General features: G+C 43.4%; 2 protein-coding genes across 8 annotated transcripts in view; one reads left to right on the forward strand and one right to left on the reverse strand.

Annotated features, from left to right (window-relative positions):
• Positions 1-15,868, forward strand: part of TPK1 (thiamin pyrophosphokinase 1) — a 217,401-nt gene extending 201,533 nt beyond the window's left edge. For 3 of the 7 annotated variants that reach the window (XM_083407135.1, XM_083407142.1, XM_083407137.1), the window contains one exon: positions 12,720-15,868. In XM_083407135.1, the coding sequence (XP_083263261.1) occupies positions 12,720-12,850 (131 nt within the window). In that variant the 3' untranslated portion in view covers positions 12,851-15,868. Of the gene's footprint in view, positions 1-8,901; positions 9,852-12,719 lie in introns of those variants that run through there. The other 4 variants (XR_014503866.1, XM_083407136.1, XM_083407141.1 and 1 more) reach the window with 4 other exon arrangements.
• On the reverse strand, positions 14,772-18,610 carry SEC61G (SEC61 translocon subunit gamma; the record flags this gene model as incomplete). The annotated part of the gene is made up of 3 exons (XM_083407178.1): positions 18,454-18,610; positions 17,201-17,300; positions 14,772-14,878 (listed from the first exon to the last, which is right to left on the reverse strand). The coding sequence occupies exons 2-3, from the start codon at positions 17,292-17,294 to the stop codon at positions 14,772-14,774; spliced, it is 201 nt and encodes a 66-aa protein (XP_083263304.1). The 5' UTR covers positions 17,295-17,300; positions 18,454-18,610.
• Positions 18,611-19,516: the final 906 nt, after the last annotated feature.

The raw sequence follows: 19,516 nt of genomic DNA on the forward strand, positions 1-19,516 counted from the left end.
CCCCTACCACCCTCCTGTGTGAATTGCACAGGAAAGTGGCACGAAGTCTTGATAGCCTTCTTTCCAAACTGCCATAGCACAACTGGGAGCAAATTAATTCCACTTTACCTTAATGCAGAAACAAAATGACTTCCGTCCTTCTGAAAGACAGCTGCAGCAAAAGAGGATGACACTCTGACTTCTTCTAGGTGTGCTGATGGGTTTCAAAGCACATGAACTAAAGTCCCATCTGGTCCAGCACTCTGTGCTCCCTGCAGTCAACCACATGGCCATGGGAAGCCCACAAGCAGCACCCGAGTGCAACTGTGCTCTCACTATCTGCATTTCCCAGCAAGTGGTGTTCAGAGGCATAATACCTCCCTACCATCTGCCTTGGGAGAAGGAAAGGCTAAGGAGTAACCCTACACAAATCAGGAGTGGAGTCCCTAAGAAAGTTGAATGGTGTCTTGTACGCCTCCTTCCAGCAGCCAAGCTGGTGCCAAACCTATTTCTCTGCATTCCTTTGGACCACATCAGCGAGGCAAGATGGGGTGGGTGTCTTCTGGGCAGCCCAGGACACACAGCTCAGGCTTGCACCCCAGCAAGGTCACTTCAGTGCTACTAATGAATGCAGTAAAAGCAACACTGGAGGCAGCAGTTGCTAGGTACCAGGCGCTGTGATACTCCAGAGATATGGCTTCACCCTTGGAGGCACACTTCATTCTCTCTAGAAAAACGGATGCTAACAGCTATTCCAACTGTACAGGTGGTATAAAACCAATGATAGCCTTATCTTCCCTGAATCTGTCTAATCCTAAGCCTTCTGAGTCAGTGGCCATCACTACATTTTGTCAGCTGGGTTTTTAGAATTTTGTATACGTTTCAGAATGTTTTTGCTTTGTTTTCATTTTTAAATTGTGGTTTTGTTTGCTGCCCTGCGCTCCTACAATAAATAGTAATAAATGTCATGCATGATGTTAGGTGTAGCAGGTGGGCATGCTGTGGGGATTGGTCCATAAGGACAAATAGGGCACTGCCCCACAAGCTCAATCTGCCTTCATCCTTGTCCATAGTGTCAGTGTAGAGGATGGAGGAAGATGGAGACAAAATGAGAATTTGTTGGCTCTGCCTGTCATTGGGTCTTGCTGCTGTCTGGCCTACCAGTGCCAGTGGGCACCAGCCAACACTGTGGCCTGGCAGGTCAAACGGGGAAAAACAGAAGAGCATCTAGAGTTCTTAGATATACTGGTAGAATTTCCTGACACAGGACATTTTGGGAAACTGGACACAGCCTGGCTCTTGGTGCTGGGTGAAAAGATAAAGATTGGTTCTGTCCCCTGCATCCTGTGCACTCCTACTGCTGGTTTGGGAAGCAGTTGTGCGCAATGTTAGTCACAATCCGTATACATCCTGTCAGAAAATACTATGTTTTGATGCATTTCCCCCCCAAGACCATCTTTGAGCAAAATTGAGGAAAAGAATGAGCTAGCTGCCCTTTAAGCTGGTAGTGCATGCCAGCAAAATCTAGGTGATCAGCGCCCTGCTCTTCAGCTGCTCCTGCGGTTCATGCAGGGCCAACTAGGCAGCTGGCTCAGGAGCAGACCTCAGAGGGGCACAGTACTGACCTTTGAGGGGCAGTTTTACATAGGTTAGCTTTTCTCACAAATTTCTGATATTACCTTCATACTTTCATATATTGGGGGGAATGACATTTAGGTACCACAGGGCGTGTAGCAGCTGGGTGGGGCAGTTTTTAATCAGGAAAGCAGAGGGGGGGAAGGGGTTAAGAAAAGCTTCCAAACAGATTGCCTATCAAGTCCCCTCTCCTGTGCGATCAGAGCTCCCGTCATGTCTAGTTGAAACTGCAAGTGAGAATAATGGAATCATCAACATGCCCAGTTTTGTGTTGTTGCCAACAGTTTGCGTGTTATCCGTGCTCGGGTGTGTGTATTCTTGGGCATTTAGCAGGTGCCTGAAGAGAAGGAATGGGGGAGGGAGGGAGTTTTCAGGAGAGATGATGAAGAGCCTGGTCTGCAAATCAGGCCCACTTGACAGGCACTCGCTATGGGCCAAGAAAGATTATGCCTGGGGAGTTTATTTCATTGCTTTTCAATTGCACATGTCACTGCCTTTTCACCCCACGTGTCTGAAATTAGTCAGAGTTGACAGAAATCCAACTAATTTCAGGCACTTGAGGTTAAAAGACACTGAAAGACTGGAATGCATTTGATTCAGCCTGTCATTGTTTTTTGCACTTCTATTGCCTGATTTCTGGCTTGCCAATTCCCACCCCCGGTTTTACTTAACAGTTTTGGAAGTTTAGGTCGAAGCTGAATTTTTCCACCAGGTTTATGGTTAAACAGGAAGCCAACCTCATGTCCTCCATATCCTGAAAGGGCAGAAAGAACCCTGGCATACGGTTGCACAGCCCCCCCCCCCCCCCCAGTGTCCCTATTTTCCAGGGACATCTCTGATTTAGAGAAGCTGTCCCGGTTTCTGTTTGATTCCGGAATGTCCCAGTTTTCCTTAGAGTCTGGAGTTATCCAACCCCTGAACTATCTGAAGGCAATCCTGTATAGGAAATATTTTAAATGTTTAAATTTTATTTTGTTTTTATATATGTTGTGGTTAGAGCAACCCGTGGGGTATAAATAGTAAAATTATCATTATGGAATGGGAAGTCACTATTTTCATAGGAGAAAAGTTGGAGGGTATGGTTGCACCACTATGCAACTGCAGCCCTTCATCTTGAAAGTGTTTGTCTCTTAAATCTTTGTGTATTTAAGTTGTAAACCACAGTGTGATGAGAGGTGGTGGATGAGCACCCAGGTGAGCCATAGAGGTTTGCTAGAATAGGCTGCTGCAGCACTCCAGCTCTGCCTGCCAGCCTTGGGCCCCCTGCCTCCTGATTCAGAACCCCAGGCTGGCTGGTACTGCCACTGGCCACCTTTGGCTTCCCTGTCCAGCTTGAGGATCTGCTGGTTTTGCTACCACCCAACCATTAGAAATAATTTAAAAAGTCTCTTTGGCTATGTCCAAAGTAAGAGGAAGAACAAGCCAGTGGTAGGTGCTCTGCGTGGGGAAGACAGGGAAATGCTATTGGGTGACAGAAAGAAGACGGAACTACTTAACACCTACTTTGCCTTTGTCTTCACCCAAAAGGAAAGTGATGCCCAACCTGGTGCTAACACAATACATGATGTAAGGAGGGAGCTGCAGCCCGAGATAGGAAACGTAGTAAGGGAACACGTAGCTACTTTAATTGAATTCATATCTCCAGGGCCTGATGAGCTGCATCCAAGGGGACTAAAGGAGCTTGCGGATGTAATTACAGAAGCTTTGTCTATGATCTTTGGAGAATAGATGAGGTCCCTACAAACTGGAGGCAGGCAAATGTTGTCCCCATCATCAAAAAATGAGAAAAAGGAAGACCTAGGTAACTGCCAACCAGTGAGCTTGACATTAGTACCAGGGAAGGTCCTAGAACAGATAATTCAACAGTTGGTCTGTGAACATTTCAAATCAAATCAAATACCTTTATTGGCATCACAGTATAAAACATTTCAGGTCACTGGGATAATTAAAAGGACAAGGCTGAAGTGAGCATTTAGAAAAGGATTCTGTGATTACTAAGAGCCAGCATGGGTTTCTCAAAATAAGTCATGACAGACCAATCTGATTTCCTTTTTTGATGGAATTACAAACTTGGTGGATCAGGGGAATGCTGTGGGCATAGTGTATCTTGATTTCAGTAAGGCTTTTGACAAAGTCCCCCATGATATTCTCATGAGGAAGATGGTAAAATGTGGGTTGAACGAGGTAACTGCTAGGTGGATTTGTATCTGGTTGACTGACCAAACCCAAAGAATACTTATTATGGTTCCGCGTCATCCTGAAAAAAAGTGACAAGTGGGGTGCCACAGGGTTCTGTCCTGGGCCTGTTGTTGTTCAACATCTTTATAAACAACCTGGATGAAGGAACTGAGGGGATGCTCTTCAAATTTGCAGCTGTCACCGAACTGGGAGTGGTAGCTAATGCTGTGGTGTAGAAGGAAGAATCAGAATTCAAAGTGACCTTAACAGCAAGCTAACAAAATGAATTTTGATAGGGACAAATGTAAGGTTCTGCACTTAGGCAGGAAGAACCAGATGCACAAATATAGGATGAGACACACCTGGCTTACTAGCAGTACATGTGAAAAGGATCTCGGGGTCTTGGTAGACCACAAGCTTCACATGAGTCAACAATGTGATGCAGCAGCAATAAAAGTGAATACTCTTTTAGGCTGAATCAACAGACGTCTAATGTCCAGATCAAGGGAAGTAATAATACCACTCTATTCTACCCTACTCAGACCACACTTTGAATACTGTGTCCAATTCTGGGCACCACAATTTAAAAAGGATGTTGACAGGGCATTTTTATTTGGAAAAGTTGTTGAGCTTCTTTTAGGGCGAGCACCCACCCAAAGCTGCTCAGCTTTTTTAAGAAACAGCACCCACCCAAAGTTGTTGCACTTTATAAACGTCCACCGCAGACCTCTGCCGCCATGATCGCCCTGCCTCAGTTCTATGATTCTGTGGTTTAGAGCGGAGAGTTGGTCCATCAGAAGGAGCGAAACGAGGAGGGTAGCAACCAGAAGTGGTGGCTGGCCAGCCTGGTAATCTGCTGCTGCGGCTGCCCTGATCCCAGGCTGACCTCCACCTTCCGTCCTCTTCCCTGCACTGCTCCTCCTGCTGGACCCACTCTTAATCCCACATGGCTGTGGTGGTGGCATGAAGGGGAAAGGAGAAGGTCTAAGTCTTTTGCAATCCTCCTCTCCTTCTGCATTACAACTTTGGGGGTGCAAAGGAGAAGTGGATTTATGACCCTCATTGCCGTTTTCTCTTGTACCACTAAAGTGGTGAAGAGGCAGAGGGAAAGCGGGGGAAGGGTCCCAAAAGCCTGAAAGGATCAGCAACCTCTGTTGCTGGGATATTGGCAGGTGGGCTGCCTCGCACACCAGTCAAAGTTGGCCCACAAAGTGGGAGCTAGAATAGCTCCTCCCCCCCTGGTCTGAGAGGTTATGGGGGTGGGGGTTAGCAAGGTCTAGGGGAGGAGTTTGGCAAGAGCTGCAGGGAGTTTGGCAAGAGACGGTGGGTTGGCAGTGTTGGCAACCAAGGCGAGCATGTGTACAGCCCCTAGTAGTTCATAATCATTATACACAACAATAAAATATCTGTGTTCATTTCTCCATTTCTTTTTTATATGAGTAACAAAAAATATATTTGCCCCAATCTATCTGCATGCGCCCTGTTGAGTGCAGCAATTAATAGTTTGGGATGAGGATGTGCCTCTCTGTTGGCAGCAAAACATTAGCGGAAGGAGCCTCCACCCAAATCTGTGGGCTCTAGCTGAGCATCACAATACAAATATGGAAGCTGTCATAGACAAGCACCTGCACATTTGTCTGCTTTCAGGGTCAGTGAACAAAGTGTGTTTCACTGTCCCTTCAGCCACCATTTCCCTGGTCCAAATCACCATGCCAGTGGCTTTCCTTCTGTGGAGTTTGAAATATGCCTTTGCGGGGGGAGGGGGCTGCTTTGGGGTAAGGGCAACTGGACCACATGTGTGGCACTGCTGCTCCAATCCTGATTGCCCTTCCCCAAGTGGCTTCTGCTTGTTTTAAAAGGGAACTTGCATGTTTGTCATGCAGATGATGGAAGGTGAGATGCTTTGTTGCCCATATAAATGATCCTAGGTAAGTACTGACACCTTACAAGTGATAAGGATACTCTGCTTCTGAGGAGGATAAAGATAGATGCAGTTTCTTTCCTAAAAGGAATGTAATGGTCCTGCTTACACCAACAGACATTTTAAAGAATAGATCTGTTGAGAAGAGAGGGACTTCAGTGCTGTTGGCAGTATGCGCCAATCCATTTCTCCTTCTCGTACTCTAGCATTCTCCAACTTTAGGCAGAACAGTCTATAAAATATAGATCTGGTACTTGGGTCGTGTGCATGTATTTATTCTTTTTACTTTTTTTAGTGAGAATATAATGCCATGTTTCCATAAACCCCATTATCTTCTCAAAAGTAATGGCACCATTTATTCTTAAAAGCTTTGCAATAAAGCTCTTGGTTATGAGGTTTAATTTGATCAGAAGCTGTTGCGCATAATCTGAGCTTTATGAGCCAAGCAGCAGAAAGTGGCTCTTAACCTCCTGTCCATCCAGCACCCACAAGGCAGAAACAGTCAGCCAATGTAAGCTTGGCCAAGGGCCAGTTTGTGCCCCTTGTCAACCTGTGACACGATGGCAGTTGGATGGTTGGCAGGCATTACAAATTTGTTCCACATATATCCAGAATATTTTCCAGGGATCTTACCATTTATTTTGTGGCTGTGGTTTGAAAAACTGTGTTCTGAAGAACCTTTGGGTCCTTTTTGGAAGCTCATCTGGGATTCCTCAGTGAACGGATTGATGTTTGTGGACAAGCTTCTCTGAAAATCAGCTTGTCATCCTCTGCAGTGGGCAATAGCTGTGGAGCACTGGGTGTGCCCACAGATTGATCAATGCAATCTAGAATACACTTTGCCACAAGACGAGAACAAACACACTGCAAGGGATTCCTTTTCAACAAAGAACTTGCCAGTGGTATACTTTGGTCACATTGTGCATTACCATAGGATTGAAGATCCAACAGGACTGGCATAATTTGTTTGTTTTAATTACAGTATTTGTATATCACCCGGGGCCTGCCCAATATATTTCGGCACCTGAGGTGAACCATAAAATGATGCCCCTGCCAGGGAAGGAGTGGGGAGTGAAGATCTGCATCGGGAACAAGGTGGGGGGGAGGGTAAAGACTGACTTGCAGTGTGTTCCTTGGAGGCCAGATCTGCTGGCCCTGATATCGCCCAATAAGAAGGTTCTCCAGAGTGGTCTCTGAGTAAGGCCACTTCAAATAGGTTTCCTCTGAACAATGCCCAACACACCCACAAGTCTGTTTTCATTCTTCTAAACTTTGTGAGCAGGAGAAGTACCCCCAAGGAGCAGGGAGGGAAACTTGCACCTTTTAAGCTGGGAAGAACTCCCTAAATTCCCCTTCTTGGGGAAATGCCACTGCCTTCTCTGATTTAGGAACCCTCAAAGACTTTTAACAGTCCACCACCCTCAGGCCTACGTGGTACCTCGGGTTACAGATGCTTCAGATTACAGACGCTTCAGGTTACAGATTCCCCTAACCCAGAAATAGTACCTCGGGTTAAGAACTTTGCTTCAGGATGAGAACAGAAATTGTGTGGCGGCAGCGGGAGGCCCCATTAGCTAAAGTGGTGCTTCAGGTTAAGAACAGTTTCAGGTTAAGAACGGACCTCCAGAACGAATTAAGTTCTTAACCCGAGGTACCACTGTATCCGGATGCAACCACAAAAGTGGATGGTTTCCAGTCTCTTGTGTTGAGGAGAGTAAAGTCTTCTGCTTGGGGACTCACTGGCAAGGATCCTGGATGAGTGTTAAATTCATGTCCATTCAGAGACACACTGTAAATGCGCACACATGGAATATGCAAGCTTTTGCTCCACACACATAATCATATTGTGTATTTTGATAGAAAATAAAACGGTTGAGTGTTATTCTTCTGGTACCCAGTGCCTACAAAGGCAATCTGGTGCATTGCTAAAACATCCCTATTTAAATGCAGATTTTGCTCCTTCTATGGGGACTCTCCGAGTAAATTGAAATAGGCAAGCAAAAAATTGTAATTCAATACTCTCACTTTACACATTTCAGCTTATTGATTGTCATTTTTTGCCAGTTTATAACGTCTGAGTTCCCTCATGGGAAAAGGTGGAAGTTGTGTTCATTTTACTAAAAGCTTTTAATTAATTATTAATAATTTCAGGTATTTCAGATGTCCAGACTTGTAGAGATTCTTCTACCTATTTATTCAGTAATTGAAACAATCAGAGTTTTGACCTTATGTGTGCACAGGAAGTGCACAGGAGACAACCTAAGGGAGAACTGAACCCTTAGAACAGTGTGAGGTTCTGTGCTCTGAGGTCGTTAGCATAATCCTGAAGACACGAGTCTTCAGAACCACAGGGTTCTCCACTAGTTCAGCACTGGGTGACAGGAGTGGGGAACAGGTTCCATTCTTCCTTAAAAGTTGCTTCATTTTGTTTCCTTTTTAGTTGTTCGCCACAAGAGATGTGGTCATTGAAATCGCATGACAATTGTAAAACAAATCATTTCTCCTAACCCAGAACTTACATTCAACTCCATTGAATCTTTTTCTTTGAGCAGCAGCTGGTCTGGTAATAGCAAGGCATTGTCGCTGGTAATGCACCATTTACTCTGCAAGGCCGGTGGGCAAAGGGGGGGGGGTTGCCCTGCTAGAAAAAAATTAGCAGACAAAAGTAGGATAACCAGAGGTGGGGGGGGGGAGGGAATATATATTCATTAGCATATATACAGTATACAGCAGTTCAAACTGGAGCAGTTAAGCCTCCAGGTGCTCAGAAATTTTTTCAATATGATTTGATACCAAAACAATTATTTTCACAATCTCCATTGATTTGCTTATTGAAATGTTTTATGCTTTCCATACATTAGATGTGTAATACAATGATGGTATGTTTATATCTTTTCCTCATTCATTCATTCATTCATTCATTGTTAGCTTCTGTTATTTAGTGTTCAGTTTGGGATATACTTTTGTGACATCACAAGTTATTTTGCAGTCAGTGTGCGCATTTACATGTTGAAATGAAAAACTTTCAATAAAGGTTTTTTTTTTTAATTCAGATTGTAAATGAAGGGATCACTTTTTTACAATTACCCAATTAAAAAAACCCACACACTTCATGTTGAAAACTAGTTCATCAGGCAGAAAAGTTCTGCCTTAGCCTTTTTCCTGATAGCCTAGCTTTCTATCCACAGGAAGCCTGTTGTTTTTGACTTCAGGGAGCATTCAAAAACAAGTTTTGCAGTTGGTACTCTAGCTCAGGAAGGACTCTTACAGACCCTCCAAGTGTCCCTATTTTCCAGTGACATCCCTGATTTAGAGAAGCTGTTCCTGTTTCTGATTTGATCCTGGAATGTCCCACTTTTCTTTAGAATGTCCCTATTTTCTTCGGAGAAATGTTGGAGGGTATGCTTTTAGCACATGTAGATTTCATGTTTCTTTCCTACCTCTATTGCTTTTTAAAAGATAGATTCATGCCAGCAATGCTCTTGATAGATACCTCTCTTCCCAAATCACCTAGCAGCCCTGTTATACCAATAGGCTTTGCCCCATGGCTTCCTCCCTTTTCATTTGTACCTTGTTGATCTCATATGAAATCTCATTATTGGAATCAGCAATGAGCTTTTGCTGTAAATTCAGCCACCTCGTGTCATATGTAGCCACCATGGCCTTTTTTGAGAAGCATTGCTCAAAATATATAAGCATGTTCTATTCAAGGCAAATTTTCACAACCTCTCCACCTATGTGGGCTAAAAATTTTGTAGAAGATTGTAAACGTGGTATTCTAAATAATAAATCTCCAGTCATCCATGGAAACCAGTAATTTGGGACAGCTAAACCCAAAGATAGTCCCAATGGTGCAAGCAGCCTTTCTCCCCCTCCTCACATACTCTGAACGCAGGAAGGAGTTTTGCTTCTCTTTTTGTAAACTACCATTTCATTTTCATTGCTAGCAGTGTGAGCAATTAAGTTCCCAGTTCAAATGTGGCACTGGTTGTGAACTTTCTGGGCCACTTAACACAAACCAAAAGAATCCTATTTTACGGGGGGGGGGGGCATAAGAATTTGTTAGATAATGTATGCAGAATGCTTTGAGCACTCTGAAGGTTTTAATACAAATCCTAAACATTATTAATTTATCCAGTTACACACCCCATAAAACAAGGGAGGGAAACTATGGCCCCGGGCAGCGTGGCCAACAGCCAGGGATGGTGAGGATGCATCTGAAAACCACAGGTTCCCTGTTGCTGACACAAAGCATCACCACCAAACAGCTCTGTGCCAAAAATATTGACAAACCATTGTTTTTCACTGGTAAGCCTTGCTACCTCTCCGTAATCCTAGCTACAGTTGGTTGGTTGGTTGGTTGCTGGCTGGCTGGCTTTAAAATGTGCTCACAATTACACTAGTTAGACATGTTTGCTGAGCATGAAAACACTTGTTTACATGAATTATATGAATTGATAGCAGCATTTATTTCTTGTAGTGTTTCAGTAAACTGCCCTTGCGAAAGAAAAACTGCTCAGAGGGAAAGATGAAAGGTGCCACCTACTGTTCACTAAGAGCTATTGCTGCAGGAAACTGTCTGAGTATTAGCCATAGGGAGAGGGTGCTGCTGCAGAACCTATTACCTGGATGCCCCGCCTAAAGTAGTTATTTAGAATCAACTGTAACCATTCCTTCCAGACATTGCCCCACGTCAGACATTAGCACTTAGGCTAACTTAAACATGTAGTTTATGTAGATGACTCTAAACAGCACCATGCAGATACTTTCAGCTGGCTGGCTGAGGAACCATGATGCAGTGGGACAGTGAGACCACAATGTGGGATCCTTAACCATGTTGACGAAGGACTGCAGCGCAACAGCTCATTGTCAGGGACTGAAAGCACTGCATTGGGCCGGATTTGAGCCTGTATGGAGGGGTGGGGCCATTAGTTCAGTGAGCAATGGAGGGCCTATAGGCAGAAGAGTCCCTATGACTAACAGGCAGAACTCTAGGTGAAGGACAAGGGCATGTCATTCCTCCATCCAGCTATACCTCTTTCCCACCAGAATTCATCAGCCTCACTCTCACATTACATGTGTTCGTAATCTGCTTTCCCTCGCTTTCTTGCACTGTCTTTTTACCACACTAATCAGCCTCCCCCTATCACTAAACCCCACTGTTTCCCCGCTCCACAATGTCCGTTCCACATCATTTCCTTTTATCCATCACTTACTCCTATTTTTCAGGTATAGGCACATATGTTCTTATAGCTCTGTAGAGCAAAGCCTTTTTATATTATATCCAACAACACATTAAAAAATTAACTGATGTCACTTGCCACGCTGAAAGGTTTGTTACTCTTATAAATATGTCTCATCTCCTACTTGAAGGAAGGTGATATCCCGGGAAGTGTGTTAAGTCAGTAGTCCATAGTATTATCCTTTAATTGGTTACATAATAAGTTCCACACAAAAGAGGTCCAGCCTCAAATAGTTGCCCTATACGTCTTCAGGCATGAAGGCACAACCTTTTCCTCCTCCACTTTTACAAGACATGGCAAGGAAATAAAATGCTATTTAATAAGACACAAAGTAATGGGGCTAACAAGATCTTCCAGCATATTTTTATAGACCCTTGTCCTCTGGTTAGCAACTATTTTTTAGCACGGACAGTCTTTTGAATTGAGTAGGACTGAAGGGCGAGTGACATTGACTTCACCGACCCACTTCCACATAAAGCTAGATTGTACCACACAACAGAAAAACAACAAAAGGACAAAGCCCACTAGTACAAAAATCTTCAGCGAGTCATTTTATTGCACTGATTGCCTTTGTCCTTTTATCCTTCACTCCCACATGAAGTAGGTGAAAGCAAAGGCTTTCTTTCCTCTCACCCCCTGGGACAGCAGCCACAGGTGGAGCCCTCCCTTCACCCACCTCAGTTGCTGCTCACTCGGCCTCTAACAGACCTATTTACTTCTTGCTCTGAAATAGTGGGAAGATGCTTTGCCTACATTTCGGTGCCAGCAGAGGGCTGCCATGCAGAAGATTGAGACTAAGTTTTCTGCTGCTCCAGGGGCCAACACTGAAACCAGTGGGTAGAAACTGCATAAAAGCAGATTTCTGTGAAGCATTGGGATAAACTTCCTAACAGTAAAAGCTGCTTGGCAATGAAACAGACTGTCAGGAGTTGCTGAAAGCATTGAAGCATTGTCAGGGATGTTGTAGCTACATTGAGCAAGGAGTGGGTTACAGATGACCTCCAAAGTCCTTTCCAACTTCTGTAAAGGAGATTTTACCAAAACCTCCATCAGATGTACTGGTGATGTACAGGGAGTGAGTGGGTGTCATCAGGAGCCATGTTGGAGGCTTAAGAATGGGAGCCCTGGTGTCCGATTCATCACTTGAACTGCCAGTTGCCTATCCCTGCTATAATTTCTGTGGCTAATTATCTCAGGGCAAACATAAGAGTCATGGAATTGTAGAGTTGGAAGGGATCCCCAAGGGTCATCTAGTCCAGCCCCTTGCAGGAATCCCGCCCATAGCCATCCCTGGGTGTGTTCGGACCAACTTTCTGGTTAACAGCCAGACACACTGACACATTGTGCCACTATTATGCTACTTTAGAGGGCCAAGAACCGCCCCCCCAAAAATGAAGTTCACGTGGGTAGGCAAACCTATCGTAACAGCGTGTTTTCAGCACTCAAAAAACTAGTGCCTGGGACTCTTTGGAGGAAGTTGTGACAATCAAAGCACCACCATGGGTTGCCAGTACTGATCAGACACACTTCTATACTTTCAGGGGGCTGTGGGGAGCTTTTATTATCATGTCATCATAGCTGTAGTCTTCTATGTCCCATTTATGTAGGAGTAAATTCCACAGAACTTTGACAGCCTCACACTTAAATAAACATGTTCAATATCAGGCTTACACTGCACCAGTTCTACTGACTTTATCCCTATTTTTGTGTTGGTTCAAACTTCAGGAACTCTTGTGCTAACCCTTCTTTTTCATTGCTTACAGACAGAAGCATTCTAAAGTTTGGGACACTCGTCAGCACTTCAAACACTTATGATGAGTCTGGAGTTGTGACCATTGAAACAGACAAACCTTTGCTTTGGACAATGGGCATCAAAGATAAAGGAGGTGCATAAACTCTCAGCAGCTATTTTTGTTCAGCCCAAGCCTTAAAGCAATGCTTCCTGGGAAAATGTCACTGCACTATCTAAATCTAGATTTCATGCATTAGCTGGTTTCTCCAACTCAAGAGTTTATGATTCTATGCAGCTTCAATCAATAGAATGCCCAGGGATTTTAGTTTTTTGCTATTTGAGCAATGCTGTATTGTAAGCTTTTTTAGAATTCTGAACATTGATGTGTTTTTTATATATACTGTGCATAGGATTTTTTTAAAGATTGGAAGGGCTGTTAAAGTGATATTTATATCACTTGATGATATAAATAACTTACAGACTAGAACACTGTATAACTTTGTGTTCTGAAAATTTGATAGCTCTCTTCAGCAGAACACAAACATTCAACTTGCCAGTGGGCTGGAACAAGTAGTGCCAAAACCCCAAGCCAAAACCCACAATATAATAACCATGCATGCAACCTCTGTTGCATTCATCTCTATTTAGCCCATAGTGTGTGTCAGGGGCCAAATACAAATGGATGCTCACTGAGGACAGCTTGGATGCATACATCACGGGCTCCAGGGACCACTTTTGCTTGTATTAAATGTGGATGGGGAGAGGCAGCACGCAATGAAAATGTGTGGAGTGTTTCCCTGGTAATTACAATAATCTATAAGAAACAAAAACTATTCTTGAGCTAAAACACTTAATTATAATTGCCAAAGTTTAAATGAACAGTCTGTTTTTAAAAAGGGAAGAGGGCCTAATGTCGCATTTTAAACAAGTGTTATGCAAATTCTTGCACTTAATAAAGGCTATATTTAAATATCAGACTTGTTATGAATTTGCTTCTGCTATTTCATGAGGGAATAAAGAGAAAAGGGCTCTGTCAGTGCTGAACATCTTAAGAGGCAATCAGAACTATGTTTGTATGCAAAGGTTATACAGTGGTACCTCGGGTTACAGACGCTTCAGGTTACTGACTCCACTAACCCAGAAATAGTACCTCGGGTTAAGAACTTTGCTTCAGGATGAGAACAGATATCGTGTAGCGGCAACAGGAGGCCCCATTAGCTAAAGTGGTACTTCAGGTTAAGAACAGTTTCAGGTTAAGAACGGACCTCCAGAGCGAATTAAGTTCTTAACCTGAGGTACTACTGTAAAGAGTTTGGAGTGTCCATGCGCTGCTCAGTTTATTCAACTATTGATGTTCCCCTCCCCAGACACTGAAGAGATTGAGCATTTCATAAAACCTGATTTGATCTCAAAGTTTACTAAGCATAACGTTTTTAGTCTTAAGTCAGTGACGGACATTGGCCTACACGTGCTTGCATTAACAAACTAAGAAGCCACACCAGTTTTACTTTAAAATCTGTTTATAACGACAAGTAGCAAAAGATGATTTAGGAAGATTATGCCAGACAGGTCAGAACGTTCTCTTTTGTTACCACAAGCAAAATCAAGGTACATGTCTTCTTGATGCATTCAGCCACCCCTGTAAAAAAGAAAAAAGGGAAAAAAACACAATCACAGAGGCACTTAATAGCATTTTACCGTTTTGTTTTTAAAGTAATGTGTCCCCCCCCCTTTTTTTAAAAAAATCGAAAAATCTTTACTTAAAGTATATCATCCTATTTGTTTTTAGCAGCATGCCTTTCCCTTCTGTAAGCATACTTTAAATAAATAAGGTAAAAAGGACCTGTGGATGGTTACATCCAGTTGGAGTGTGGTGCTCATCTCCACTTTCAGGCCAAGGGAATACATAGTGCAGATTCAAAGTAGATATCTATGTTATTAAGTATGCCAGTGCATACAGGATTCTAAAGACGACATCATGAGAGCCAGAGATCACAGCAGAGTGCACAAAAATCCAATTTTAGTACATTGCTCACAAGTTGTTGTTGTTTTATACCAGCAATATCAATTATGATGCATGTACTTACACAATGATGTTGTTGATTGGAATATGGATCAGTTTTACAAAGAAACCAATAAATCCCATTATTGCAAATCCTATTGCTGTTGCCATAGCAATCTTCTGGAATTCTGGAATTTAAAAAAAATGTATTTTAAAAATGTACTCTTAAATGAATTTTGAATAATTACATGTGTTTTTATATTTAGCCAGGAATACTTGAACAATTGGAGGAGACTATGAAGTTTTTCTGATTTAAATCTGGTTATTATTTGAAAATAAGTGTGTGACCATCACCACCCTGCCTATTCACTGAGCACAGGCTGGCCTCCCCCTCCCCTCCCCCACTGACAAAATGCCTACACTTTCCGAGTTAAAGGGCCCATGTCTCCCATAACTTGCTAAGTTAGAATCATAGAATTGTAGAGTTGGAAGGGACACCAAGAGTCATCTAATCCAACCCCCTGCGATGCAGGAATCTCAGCTAAAAGCATTCATGGCAGATGGCCACCCAACCTCTGTTAAAAACCTCTAAGCAACGAGAGTCCACAACCTCCTGAGGGAGTCTGCTCAACTGTTGAACAGTTCACACTGTCAGAAAGTTCTTCCTGATGTTTAATCGGAATCTCCTTTCTTGTAACTTGAAGCCATTGGTTCAAGTCCTCCCCTCCAGAGCAGGAGAAAGCAAGCTTGCTCCCTCTTCCGTGTGATACCTCTTCAGGTATTTGAAGATGGCAATCATATAAGCTGCTCCTTATATCAGCACCCTGAGCACAATTGCCACCTTGTATCCTTTGGTCTGTCAAATGACTCCTGGACCAAATATGTATATTACTGCAGGCAAAGACATTTTCACCCACATAGCAAAATTGATGTGGCAGCTAAGAAGATACAAGCCAGGTTCAAAAAAACATAGGGGTGAGTGGGATGTGTTTTTGTTTTATTGCATTTTTAACACCTGTATATCTTATTGAAGAGGGAAAATGCATTGATTAAATTAGGGAGTTGGTTTTTTTTTTCATTTTTCTGTTTATGTTTGCTAAATACATCAAAATGACAGCTTGCTGTATTTATACTGTGGTGACCTATGGCTTCAATAATAAAGCTTATATATTGATTCACATTGGTTCCTGAATGTAATTGGGGATCCAGGGATTATCAGAATTCCTCTCAGGGTTAGAGGTTTGAGCCCCATGTTGGCCAAAAGATTTGTGCATTGCAGGGGGTTGGCCTAGATGACCCTTGTGGTCCCTTCCAATTCTATGATTCATGATTCTATACACACCATTGACAGTGATACTGAATGCCCAGAACTTTTTTTGGGGGGGGGGGTCTCCCTCTTGAGCAGAGCTTTCCAAACTTTTCATGTTGGTGACACACTTTTATACATGCATTATTTTGTGACTAGCAAACCAGAGATTAAACTAACCCCTTACCAGCCCCTAGAGGAGCACTGCAGCCAACACACTAACATGTCACAACACAGTTTGGAAAGCTCTTCTTCTCTACAGGCTAAGTCTGCCACATGTGACGGCACCTTAAGTAATCATTAAATCTTCAAGAATTTATGCTTATGCTGCCACTATTTTCCATCTTGTAACATATTCAATGATCTGATGTTACAGAGTAGCTAGGCAAGGAAGGAAGGGAGGAAAAGACCCTAAAAAAGAAGAGTGGTCCACAGGAAATAGATGAAGAAGGGAAAGTCAAGGGAAGAAGTCTGCAAGACATCATAATCACCCCATCATGGGCTTAAGATCTCTAACCAGATTCCATATTGTAACTATACACTCAATCCAAAGAATTTTTTGCAGGGTCTACAATTTTGTCAATTTGTGCTCACTACAACCTTCCCTCACCAAACCTGGGAGGGAGCAGGGTGTTGTCCAACATCACACTGAGCTTGAGGCCCAGCACAGCTGCATGGAGTGAGCTGGGTTGGGGAGGCAGAGTGGAACTCTACCCTGTCACACCAGGACTAAGAAAGCCTTGTTCCTTTCCAAGTTGTATGACAGAGAGCAACTGACCTTCTCTAGGCTCAGGAGGATGGGCGCTCTTGCTGATGCTGTGTTCCCACAACATAATATATGCTCATCGGTGACAAGATGACAAGCACACTTCTAGACTCTTGCTCAGAATCACTATCCTCACCCCATTCAAAAGCAAAGCCTCTAGCCATCTATCAGAAACCACACTGTTGCATAGCTCTTAGGCATATGAGCTCAGCTATATATTTTAGATTGTTGGGTTTTTTTGTCTGTTAAAAATGCAACCTATGCAGCATTGATCTCTTTAAAAAACCTACTAAATATTTTACCAACAAAATGAAAATATGATATTAAACACAGGAGCTTGTGTTTATTGTCATCTACAGGAATAACTTGTTTATTACATTTTATTCTACTCTGCAATGTCACAAACACATTCAGTGTTTTTCTTCTTGGTGGCTTTACCTTTCCTATCTGGCTTTGTGCATCGTTTAACAAGCCTGATGGAATCTTTCACAAACTGACGACTAGGTTCCACAAACTGCATTACTTGATCCATGATATTCTGCAGGAAAAAGAACCAACATACCAACTTATTAGGATTTTTTTCATATGCAGTCATTCCAAATCAGGCTTAGAAGTTGCCTTCAATTCAAACCACAAAGCTCCTATACAGCAAATAAAGTTTTTGCTAGCATTTTTTATTTAACAGTGTTATTTTAGAGATCTCCAACATGTTCCTTTAATATTTTTTGTTGCACTCGTGCACAATGATAATGAGCTCAGGGAATTTGGTCATTTGTATGAAGCTATAGTGCAACAGTAATGCACCCATTTTACACCATCACCAATTACGGTTAGCCGACACTGAGGCTCCCGAGCTTCACAGCTTTCCTCCCAGTGTAGGAATATTCAGTTGCTCAAAAGGCGGCAAATCTGCAATACCTTTTAACATTTGGGAGAACATGGAAGTACAGTTGACCTGAGTGGAGGATGGGGGAGCAGTGACATTAAAAAAACCTGATGCTAATATAATACCCTAAACTGCACAGCTAAGTTAAATAACTTTCCGTCCCTCTCTCCCCACCCCCTTATTACACACGGCTGTGTCCTGAAGCCAATGACAAAGTTTAGAAAAAACACTGCAGTTCGTGATTTAGGCACAGAAAGGGTTACAAACCTTCAGAAGTGCTTAGTATCAAACCTCATATTTGGCCAATGTTTAATTAGGAACACAGTGAGCACAAGTTTCCCGTGTGTGTGTGACGTGATCAGATGTGCCCCCACTTTTCTTACCCCCCCCCTTTGTTTGGGGGGGGCGAAGTCAGCGATACATGAAACGTCGCGCGGTATATGCCTGGGAGACACACGGCATTTCCAGACGCAGATATGGGGCAGCCCCCCCCCTTCCCTCAGCCCCCTCCGCGGGCGCTCTTCAGATTCACCTGGAATTGGCCTCTTTGCTGTGCCGCTTGATGTCTCGGTTCTGCCTTCTGCTGCCGCCTCCGACTCCTCGGCCCTTGACCTGAGCGGGAGAAAACAAGTCCCCTCACAAACAGATCCTTTAAGGGAAGCAGCAAAGGGGGGGGAGCCCCAGACTCGCGCTCAGAGAGGAGGGGCGGGGGCGCTGCGGGGCCACGTGCTGCTCCGCGACTCGCTTCTGGGCTCCCCTTACTGCGCTGCTTCCCCCCCGAGACACGACTCCGCTCGAGACTCACCGACTTGTTGGACACGTAGCAATACCAGCAACGGGAAAGGGAGGCGGAAGCGGAAGCGAGAGAAAAAACTTGCGCCGGCGAGGGGGAAATGGCGTCACGGAGCGGCTTCCGCTCGAAGGGGAGGCGGCCGCGATCGCTTTCCGAGGGGACTTCCGGCTCCCAAGCGGCGCCGCATCTGTCGCCGAGTTCTGTGGCAGAATCAGGGCGCCCTGCAAAACTGGGTTTGGTTTTGTTTTGTTTTGAAAGCAGGTAAGGAGGCCTGCTTTGGCCTAGCAGGCTTATTACACGTTTGCCGAAATCTAAAGAAATGTGGCACAGGGCATTACCGTGTCCAGTGAAGAAGAGATGTGCCTTCTTCTTCTTCTTCTTCTTCTTCTTCTTCTTCTTCTTCTTATTATTATTACAATATGTTTATTTTAAATGTTTATTCACCCACACAGCTTTTCCCTGACAGGGAAATTAGAACAGTTAAAAACATAATGGGGAACAATCATTTTTTAAAAAACAAAAATAAACATTAATAGAATTGAAACTATATCTGTATGTGTGGATTCCTACCAGTTATATGTAGCTGTTTGAAAAGCAGAGAAGGTGCCAGCGCAGCTCTTAAGAATTAGACTTAAGGCACTTGCCGATTTGTTGCTATTTTCTGGTGAGGTTGAGGCACATACAGGCAAATTCAGGTTGCTCCGTTAAAGTTGATTTGGAGGTCTTGCAGCAACCCCCCCCCCCCCAAATACATGCACAATTCAGACTTTTTGTGGTAGCAAAGAGACAGGGAAATATGCTGGAAACTGCCAGATGACATTTGCTTGATGTCACATTGTGTAATCTCTCTGCAAACAAATCAGGATGTGTGCCCCATTTTATCCGTTTTGCAATACAGATTAAAAATAAAACAACTATAGTCTAATCTAATGGTAGCTCATCATTAGCATATCAAACCACATGAGACAAGTTAATTAAACATACAAATTATTTTTGTTTGAGTAGGATATGTATGAGCAGAAATCCAGACTTAGTCTCCTAAGCCAAGCTTGGGTTTGTTAAAACAACCCAATGT

The sequence above is a fragment of the Podarcis tiliguerta genome, assembly GCF_965153285.1.
Source record: "Podarcis tiliguerta genome assembly, chromosome: 12".
In the NCBI taxonomy this organism is placed as follows: Eukaryota; Metazoa; Chordata; class Lepidosauria; order Squamata; family Lacertidae; genus Podarcis; species Podarcis tiliguerta.